The 10,268-nt window shown below is 47.7% G+C and overlaps 1 protein-coding gene across 1 annotated transcript; it reads right to left on the bottom strand.

Annotated features, from left to right (window-relative positions):
* Window positions 1–2,765: 2,765 nt before the first annotated feature.
* CTCFL (CCCTC-binding factor like) lies at window positions 2,766–9,329 on the bottom strand. Its single transcript, XM_032387666.1, has 4 exons — window positions 8,823–9,329; window positions 8,183–8,408; window positions 3,268–3,438; window positions 2,766–2,956 (listed from the first exon to the last, which is right to left on the bottom strand). Exons 1-4 carry the CDS (start codon window positions 9,327–9,329, stop codon window positions 2,766–2,768), a joined length of 1,095 nt encoding a protein of 364 aa, XP_032243557.1.
* Between the last annotated feature and the right edge of the window lie 939 nt (window positions 9,330–10,268).

The raw sequence follows: 10,268 nt of genomic DNA, 5'->3' as shown, positions 1-10,268 counted from the left end.
TGCCTTAAAATTGGAGGGTCAGTTACCAGGGGACTGAAATCCCCGACACACCCACAGAGGCAGACACGGGACGGCAGTCTGCTTCTCCCCACGGCCCCCCACCCCGAGGCTAAGCACACATAAAGGTGCGGATCAAACTCCCCATGTCAGAAAGAATGAGGATGCTTGCTCTGACATCTGAGCTTCCCACGGGCCTCGAGGAACATTCTGTCCAGGATCCCTTGGAACGGGGACACCGCGCCAAACCAGCGGGGCCTCCTGCGCGGGCCGGCGTTACCTGAGTGCGTCCTCATGTGCCGCTTCAGCTTGTAGGTGTCTTTGCTCGCGTAGCTGCATAGAATGCACTGGAAGGGGCGCTCCCCCGTGTGTGAGCGGATGTGGCGCTTCAGCTTACTGGCCTGGGGAACAAACAAGGGGCACAGAGCGCCATCAGCACTTAAGAGTCCTGAGAGTCTTCCATTAATCAGCATGATAAAAGATCTGGAAATTGCTCCTACGTTAACGTCAGCGCGGATTTCACGCGCCCAACATGGTGAACCGGTCATGACTTTTTGTTTTCCGCCCTGATGTTTTCCGTTTGATGTGTGCATCTGAGGTCCTTGGTGGGTAACGAGCAGTAATTTCGAGAGACTCTCAGACTCAACTTCACTTTACAAAGGGAACACTGAAATCTAGTGGCTCAGAGCCATACAGGATTTGGTTTTCATTTCCAAAGCAAGTTTAGATCAGCTCGCAGAGGCCAGAAGGCATCTGTTGGCGTAAATAACGCGGGAGCCTTGAAACAGTGGGTCTTTAATGGACCACAACATCCCTGTGAAGCATTTCACAGTTACGAGTTCTGTGGACCCGAAACGGCACGGGAGTGGAGAGAGGCCTCCCTTTCTAGTAAGGCCAAGTTCTAGGTGTTAGTGGTTTCTTTGTAAGAAGAAACTTTTAAGTAAAAGGAAGCAACTTCTAATTTGATTAATTACACATCCCAGGCAATTAATTAAAAGGCAAACCTCATATTCCCTCCGTTTGATCTTTTTTTTTTTTTTTGCCTGTTTGATCACCTTCTAGAACTGTTCTTTTTCTGTACGCACTTACTGCAGGCCCTTATCTGCCTTGGGCGGCTGTTGTCAGAAAGCTGGTGTCAGCCCTGCCTGCGATCTCAGGAAGGCTAGGCTCGGTCTGGCTCCCCAGTAAGGGACAAGCATTCATAAGCCTGGAGAACATTCGAGAACAACAGAAGACTTAGAACGGAAAACAAGGTCTGAACGGAAAGCTTCAGCTTAGAATTTTAGAAGCAAAGTGGTCGTCTTCGAGTCTATGAGAAGGCAAAACAGAAAGTGTGAACAACTGCAGCATGAAAGGTTTGCTGAGCCGGGCGGCAAAGGCAGCTGGGCAGAAACGTCCTCCGTGGCTTCAGAGGGAGCAGGGACTGAGGGGCGCTCACAAGCCGTTGGGAGCGTGGTAACCTGCCCGCAGCTTGGATACATTCCTGCTGGCCCCAGCGTCAAGGGACGGTGCTGGGGGAGCTTAGGCTACTACCCCGCCCCTTACAACAGAGCAGCAGCGCAGGGCCTGGGAACTGCACAAAAGGGGTGAGAGCCGTGGCAGAGCGTCCCTCAGTGTAGGTGAGGGACCTGCGTGTGGATGGCCCGTCCCTGAGAAGGGTCTCCGCTGACACGCGAGCTTGTGCTGAGAACGCACAGGGCACCAACACGGGGGCCATTTGAGCCAAGGAGTCTCAGGTGGCTTTGTGCTTTGAAACCTTCACTGTGTGTTTCCACACACAGTCACCACCTTTAACTCCGATGACAAGTAATTTTTAAAAATAGTAATAGTGGGAAAAAATTCTTGGAACCAAATTCTGACGCCGTCTGTGAGCTTCCCTCGTTTACGAAACGTGGTTGCATCATGACTATATAAACTCCAGCCCTCCCCTCTAACTCTGTTCCGAGTGAGTGTGTGATCTGTCCCCAACTGGGCTCGGACCCAGGACCCAGCGTACGCGCGAACAGAGCGCGACGGAGCCCTTAACCCTTCCTTGTAGGGAGCTGACTTTGCAGAGTAGGTGTCCTAGGCGGCTGTCATTCCACTTGGAGTGTGGCTGAGCCAGCCAGAAGGTATAAATAAAACAGTCTGGCCGAAATGACCATGACATACCACTGAAGTCTGAGAAAGGTGGTCTCTCTAAAATTAAGAGAGGAAATGGGCCACGTCTGATTCTTCACACAAGCTGTTTTGTATCTGACCAGGTGCCACTGAGGAACGGTCCTAAGTTGCAGTGAAAACTCAGATTGGTTCTGTGTTTTCTTAGACCAAATACCCTTGGATTTTGTAGAACAGAGTTACACTCCGTAAAATGCCAGATAGGACTTTCTAACACATTTGAGAAACATCTCTCAAGTATAAGTAATTTCATTTGTAATTTTGCTGTGGTTTCACTAACTGGGAATCAAAGAAAAAAATTCAATTTTCTATTTTTCTTTCTTTTTTTTTTAGAGAGAGAGAGAAGGGCAAGCAGGAGATGGGCGGCAGAGAGAGAGAATCTTAAGCAGACTCCACGCCCAACGGGGCTCAATTTCGCAACCCTGAGGATCGTGACTTGAGCCGAAATCAAGAGTCAGACGCTTAACCTACTGAGGCACCCAGGTGCCCCTCCAATTCCCTATATTAAATTTAGAAAATAGAATGAGTATTATTTCCTGCATAGACTTTGTATGAATAATATCTTTAGTGAAACCTATTTTGTAAGAGATTCTATTAGCGTAGCTTAACTTTCACATCAACTTCTTACTAAGAGCACCATGAAGCTTTAAGTACATGAGTGAACTTACTTCCACACTGGCGTACTTGCACATCGAACACTTAAAGGGTTTCTCGTGAGTGTGTTTATAACGTCTGTGTCGGACAAGTTCTCCACTGGTGACAAACGCCATGTCACAGTCACCACACTTGTAGGGTCTGGTTCCTGAAAAATCCCATAGTTTATCCTATTAAACAAGACTTAGCCACACAGTTTCCTAGGAATTTATAACCTATAAATTAGACTCAGTTTCAGAATGCTTTAGAAATTAAGAAGAGACCCTTTATAATCACAAAAACCCCAGACATACAGGAGAAAAATCTTTATAACATTTGATGTTTTTAGGCAAAATTGAAGACAAAACTGAAGTCGTGAAACCAAACATGTTATTTTGATGTGCAGATAGGTAGATTTCGCATTCGTATATAACTTTAACACTTATCCTTAACGGGAAAGATCCTTCTCTTCTGGTTTACCTGTGTGGGTGTTAATATGATTCCGCAGAAGAGTGACGGTGCGGAAGGCTCTCAGGCAAAGGTGGCACATGTGGGGCTTTTCAGCTGTGTGAGTTTTCATATGACGATTAAAACTCGAAATTCTAGAAGAGGTGAACATGCAGATATCACAGTGGAAGGTTCGTTTTATTTCTGCAGGAAGAAGGAGATAGAGAGTTTACAGATTTGTAAAAATCTTCCTTGAGATGTTCAAATTCCACTGAAACACAGCAAAGTAACTTGGTACGTCCTTTTTTTAGTGTCATGGGGTAACCCAACAAAATACATTTCATGCAAACTCTCGTAATAGACAAAACAAACTTAAGACAAAATCTGTTACAAGAGACAAGGATATTATACAACAAGAACAGACCAAATTCATCACAAAGGTAGACCAATCATAAACATATAGGTGCCTAATAACACAGCCCCAAAATATCTGAAGCAAAAATTGACAGAGCTGAAGGTAGAAAGAAGCACTTCAGTAATAGTGGGAGACTTCAATACTCTACTTTCAACAACGGAGAGGACAATTAGACAGAGTATCAGCAAGGAAACAGAAGACTTAACACTATAAACCAAACAGACATAACAGATCTACAGAACACTCCACCCAACAACAGCACAATGGACGTTCTTTACAGGTGCATACAGAACATTTTTCGGGAAAAACCATGTGTTAGGCCACACGACAACTACCGATAAATTAGGGGCGTCTGGGTGGCTCAGTCAGTTGAGCGTCTGTCTGCTTTCAGCTTGGTCATGGTCCTGGGGTCCTGGGACTGAGCCCCATGTTGGGGTCCTGGTATTGAGCCCCACAATGGGTTCCTGGCTCAGCGGGGAGTCTGTTTCTCCCTCTCCCTGTCCCCTGGCTCGTGCTCTCTCTCTCTCTCAAATAAATAAAATCTTTTTAAAAAGTCGATAAATTAAAAAAAGCATAGAAATCATATGCTCTCTGACCATCATGACATGAAATCAGGAATCAATAAAAGAAGGAAATTTGGAAAATTCATAAATATGTGGAAATTAAACAACGCACTCACAAATGACCAATGGGTCAAAGAAGAAATCACAAAGACACTGTGGAATACTCTGAGCTGAATGGAAGTGAAACACCAGAGACCAAAGCTTACAGACTGCAGCTAAAGCAGTGCTCAGAGGGAAACTTTTAGCTGTAAACACCTACACTGAAAAAGAAAAAGCATCTCAGATCAATAACCTAACTTTACATCTGGAGGAACTAGAAAAATAAGAGAAATCTAAACCCAAAACTAACAGAAGGAAGGAAATCATGAAGATCGGAGTGGACATAAATGAGCTAGAAAACAGAAAAATAACAGAACCGATAAAAGCAGAAGTGGGTTCGTTTAAAAGATCACCGTTGACAAATCTTTACCTAGACTTGCAACCAAGATACAAAGAGAAAATTCAAATAAGCAAAATCAGGAAGGAACGTGGGGACATTACTATCAACTGTACAGAATGAGAGAGATTATAAGTGAGTACTTTGAACGACTGTATACCAAAGAACCAGATAACCCAGATGGAATGGAAAATTCCTAGAAACACACAAACTACCAACATTGGCTCAAGAAGAAATAGAAAATCTGAATAGCCCCATAGCAAATAAAGAGACTGAGTCATTAATCAAAAAACTACCCACAAAGAAAGCCCCAGGACCAGAAGGCTTCACTGGAGAATTCTACCAGAAGCTTAAAGAATTAACATCAATCCTTTTCAAAGTTCCCACACAGAAAAGTAGGACACTTCCTAATTAATTCCATGAGACCAGTATTACTCAGATACTAAAGCCAAAGACACAAAAGTAAAACTATGGACCAATACCGCTTATAAATATAAATGGGAAAATCTCCAATAGAATACTAGTAAACCAAACCCAGCAGCTTATTAAAAGGATTGTGCACCAGGACCAAGTGGAATTTATCCCAGGAGTGGAAGGATGGTTCAACATACGACAATCAGTGCAACACACCATATTAACAAAAGGAAGGGGAAGAAAAGCACCATCATTTCAATAGATTCAGAAAAAAACACTTCACAAATTCCAATGGCCTTCATGATACAACACCCAACAAACTTGAAATAGAAGGTTTATGGGTTGAATTGTGCTCCCCCCCCAAAGATGCACTGAAGTCCTAATGGCAAATATCTGTAATGGTGACCTTGGCAGATGTCATCAAGCTTAGATGATCATATTGGATGAGGGTGGGTATGACTGGCGCCCTTAGAAGAAGGGGAGAAGAAACACAGGTAGACACACACGTGGAGGGAGAATTTTACGTGACAACAGAGACAGAGACCAGTGACACAACTATGAGCTAAAAAAAAATGCCATGATTGGGACAATTCCAGAAGCTGAGAGAAAACACATTCCTGGAACACATCCCTTCCTAGAGCCTTCCAACACCATGATCCCAGACTTCCAGCCTTCGGGACCGTGAGAGAACACCATCCTGTTCTCTAAGGCACCCAATCCATGGTGTTTTGTTGCCCAAGTGCCAGGAAACAAATACAGGTACCAATCAAAAAATAGGCAAAAAGGGGCGCTTGGGTGGCTCAGTCGTTAAGCATCTGCCTTCGGCTCAGGTCATGATCCCAGAGTCCTGGGATCGAGCCCCGCATCGGGCTCCCTGCTCAGCGGGAAGCCTGCTTCTCCCTCTCCCACTCCCCCTGCTTGTGTTCCCTCTCTCGCTGTGTCTCTCTCTGTCAAATAAATAAATAAAATCTTTAAAAAAATAAAATAAAAAAATAAAAAATAGGCAAAGGGGGCGCCTGGGTGGCTCAGATGGTTAAGCGTCTGCTTTCGGCTCAGGTCATGATCTCAGGGTCCTGGGATCGAGTCCCGCATCGGGCTCCCTGCTCCTTGGGAGCCTGCTTCTCCCTCTGCCTCTCTCTCATGAATAAATAAATAAAATCTTTAAAAAAAAAAAAAAACAAGCTTAAATTAAAAAAAAAAATAGGCAAAGGATTTCAGTAGACCCTTCTCCAAAGAAGACATACAAATGGTCCATAAGCACATGAAAACATATCATCTTGCAGTTAATTTTTCACCATCTTCCTACATCATTAGCATCAGGGAAATACAAATCAAAACCACAATGGGGTCACTCTTCATCTCCACTAGGATGACTCTAGTTTTTTTTTTTTTAATGGAAAGAAGTGCTGGCAAGGGTGCGGAGACCCTGGAACCCTCCCACACTGCTGGGGGGAAAATGTAAGTTGGTGTAGCTGTTGGGGGAACTGGGAATTCCTCAAAAACCGAAATATAGACGAAATACAGACCGACCATATGACCCAGCAATTCCTTTCCGTTCCTATGTACACACCCAAAAGAATAGGAAAAAAGCGTGCAAACAAAAACCTGTACGTGAATGCTCCCAGCAGCACTCCTCACACTGGCTAAAACACAGAAACAGCCCAGATGGTGATGGATGGATGGATGGAGAAACCAAACCCGCGTTATCCGTATGACACACGGCTACTCAGGGATGAAGGAACGAAGCACTGATAACACTAAGTGAAAAAATCCAGACACAGAGGACCACATACTTTATGTGTATGAGTCCATTTAAAGAAATGTCCAGAGATGACTGCTAAGTGGGTACACTTCTCTGTTTTTCTTTAGATTTTACTGATTTATTTGGGGGGGCAAACCAGGAGGGAGGGGCAGAGGAAGAGGGAGATGGAGACTCCCCACAGAGCAGGGAGCCTGACCTGGGGCTCAATCCCAGCACCACGGGGATCATAACCTGAACCGAAGGCAGACGCTTAACCCACTGAGGCACCCAGGCATCCCTGTGGCTCACTTTTCTTTGGGGGATGAGAAGAGCCTGGAATTAGTGGGGACGGTTGCACACAATTGTGAATAGATGAAAAATAAAATGAGCTAAGAATTGGGAATTTGGGGATACGATCTCTTGATTTAAATACAAGAGAAGCATGATATATATGTACGTATATTATAGCAAAGACTGCAAACTCAGCCGCCTACTGAAGCCAGAGGCCATGAACCTAAATGAATGACTTGAACCACATGTAGGAAGAACAGGCAGTGTGACTTTTAAAACAGAGTCACCTCCCAGCCCTGGCACCTGGTGCTGGGAGGAAACAGCCACGTGTGGCCAGAGAGGACTGTACAAATGAGCTAGAAACTGAGATTTGGGGGGTGAGCTCTCTTGTTTTAAGTAAGTGAGAAACTAGTATTTTCTAAAAAGCTAAACAAGTAATTTTTGAGGGTCAACTTCCCTCTGCGGGCTGCGGCCGCCATGCAATCTTAATTTTAATATGACTTGAATTGAGCTTCAAGGTCCTTCCTAACCTGGCCTAATCTCCCTCTTTGAGCACCCATCTGAGGAGCTGTCCCCCATCAGTAAGAAGCCACATACTTTCGGAGCTACCCCCACAGGCCGCTTCCAGCTGCCTAGAATGGGATCCCCAGTCTTAATGGCTTCTGAGTCCTCTTCCCTGGCCTCACCTAAGCATCCCCTCCCTACAAGGTGACTCTGCTGCCTTCTGGACATCACTCCTTCTTCTGGTCCTGAGGCCCCTGCCCTTGCCTCCATCAGCCCGGCGCCACCCCTCCTCCCCCCATGGGGCTGCAAACCAGGCGCAGATCAGGGCCCACCTTCTATGTGTCTCTACAGCACTTTCCAGAAGCGTTTCTACTCTGCTTTAAAAACATTTGTGTCCAAGACACAAACTCTTCTGGATTGGATTCACAACACAGAACATTAGTTTAAAGTTTCTCCCATTTCCTGGCAGTTGGAAAGCACCTAAAAGTCAACCACATGAAATTTCAACCACCATCTCGGTCCCCTAAAGAACAATGGCAGCCCCCTCGTACGCACGGTCTCCTATGCTACACGAGCTGGCCTACCCTTCGTCTTTTTTGGGTTTTTTGTAGAGGTGGCTTTCTCAACATGTCCTTGACTCGATGCAGGTTTATCTTCTTGCTCTTGCACGTTTAAGTCTGAAATGGTCAGCACAATTTCGTCTCTTCCTTCATCTCCAGGCTTCGCTTCCACAAAAAAGAGCTGCTCTCCCACCTGCAGATCGAATCCTCCTTCAGCCAGCTGCTGGTCCTCCTCCTGCCCTTTCTCAAGCTAATAAACAAAAATGAGTATTCACACAAATATTATACTCTTAATGACAATCCATTAAACTCTTTGCCTTGATAAATCCATAGAACACAGAGAGAAACACCAGAATTAAAGAAGCACAGAAGATCATCTATTGCAACCAAAATGCTGACACCATAATTATTAAGCATCCAGGGTTTGGGGAAGGAAACATAACACTTTTTTAAAAACACAATGCGCCTTGTAGCGTTCTCCTTAGTGTAACTTTTTAAACTCTTCGAAAAGAACAGGAGGTCTCCCAAGATTGTCCCTGGGTGGTCTTTTAACTCGCTTGTCCCTACCTAATGGTGCACAAAGAGCAACTAAAAAAAGAACAAACGTAGTCCGAGTTTTTTTCCCCCACCCCGCCGAGGGTCTGTTTATTCAACCCAGTCATACCTTCAGCAATCCAGCGCTTTCAGCCAGGCTCACCACAAACTTACTCTCTTCACTGACCACGGCCATGCTGCCTTCCAGAATGTGCAGCTCCATCACCTCCGCCTGGATGCTCACGGCGACGCACTGCTGGGACCCCTCGCCCAGCCACAGCAGAGACTGCAGCCCGCCGCCGGCCTGCTGGACCGTCACCTGCAGGCCTGCCTGGGGCTGCGGGCTGAGCCAGCTGATGTCCTGCAGCTGCACGTCTTCGGAGAAGGACACCGTCTGCAGGGTCAGAATGTGCTGCTCGCTCTCCTCCGTGGTGAGTGGCGCTTCTTGCTCTCCCTCTGGCACCTTGGCCTGGAGGGGCCCGTAGGGGCCCGGGGCCTGCACGTCTCCGGGGCCTGGGGGCTCCCTCCCTCTGCACCCTCCATCTTCCTCCTCCTCTAATAGGACTTCTGGGATCAGCTCCAGTGCTTTGATTTTGGTAAACTGCTCGGGAGGGACAGAGATCTCAGTGCCTGCCATCGTGACGTGGCCTGTGTGAGAAATAAGAGAGCAGTCTTGGTAGGGCACAGTGGGGTTGGATCAAGGCATGACAAGGTCCTGGCCTCCCAGGAGTCAGGACTAAGTTGATTCGGCGTAGGCCTAGAAGGGACTGAGCCTAAACAGTATTTAGGCGAAGGCAGGAGTTAGTCCAGAAGGTTCCAGAACTAGTAAGTTTGGGCTTGAGTAAGCTTTCAGCAAATGCAAATGCTAGGTCTGGCAATGTGGGGCCCCAGATGGGCCAGTGCACACTGCTAGGCCTAGGAAGCTCGGGCCTGAGCGGGCTTTCAGCAAACCCGCGCTAGGACTAGGGCTAGCAAGGTGGGACCTGAGCAAGCTTTCCACCATTACACAGTTCCAGGCTGAGCACCATCTGCGCCACGCGGGCTTTGGGCCTAGAGCCTCTAGCTCACGCAAACTTGGCCGAGCAGGCTTCGGACCCGGTATGCCCACCCTCTGGGCCTGGGGGCGCCCCCACTCCCGGTCCCTCCCTGGCCCCTTCCCTCCACGCCAAGCCCGGGGCCTCTCCCACCCGCCCACGTGGGAGCAGCCTGTGTTCTGGAGGGGTCTGGGGTCTAGTCCCTGGGGCGGCCCCTCACCCGGGAGGCGTGGCCCGGCCACGCAGCCCACCCCGTCTCGGTGGCCGCTGCCTCGTGCCGCGTGCTGCCCGCCACTGCCTGCCGCCCGTGGGCCGCCTGGGCGCGAGGGTCAAGTGCGGCAGTGCGCAAGCGCGGGGCGGGAAAAGAAGGGGGGTCGGCGTGCAAGGGGAGGAGCCAGGGAGAGGGGGCAATGGATGCTGGGGGAGCCAAAGGGGGAGGGGCACCCTCAAGAGCCGCTGAGACCTGGGAGGGATGGCTATGGAGGGGAAATAGGGGGACACCTGCAAGGGGTGCACAAAGACCCCTTGGGAATGGATGTGGA

The sequence above is a fragment of the Phoca vitulina genome, unplaced genomic scaffold, assembly GCF_004348235.1.
Source record: "Phoca vitulina isolate PV1807 unplaced genomic scaffold, GSC_HSeal_1.0 scaffold50, whole genome shotgun sequence".
Taxonomy (NCBI): domain Eukaryota; kingdom Metazoa; phylum Chordata; class Mammalia; order Carnivora; family Phocidae; genus Phoca; species Phoca vitulina.
Note: the sequence above shows the minus strand (reverse complement) of the source record. Positions and strands in the feature narration are given on the sequence as shown.

Coding starts and splice junctions, on each gene's coding strand:
- CTCFL (XM_032387666.1), bottom strand. CDS start 9,329: ATGGCAGGCACTGAGATCTCTGTCCCTCCCGAGCAGTTTACCAAAATC. Junction 3,439..8,182: donor AAACCCAAAAAAGACGAAGG/GTAGGCCAGCTC, acceptor TTCTTCCTGCAG/AAATAAAACGAACCTTCCAC. Junction 2,957..3,267: donor TCATATTAACACCCACACAG/GTAAACCAGAAG, acceptor GGGATTTTTCAG/GAACCAGACCCTACAAGTGT.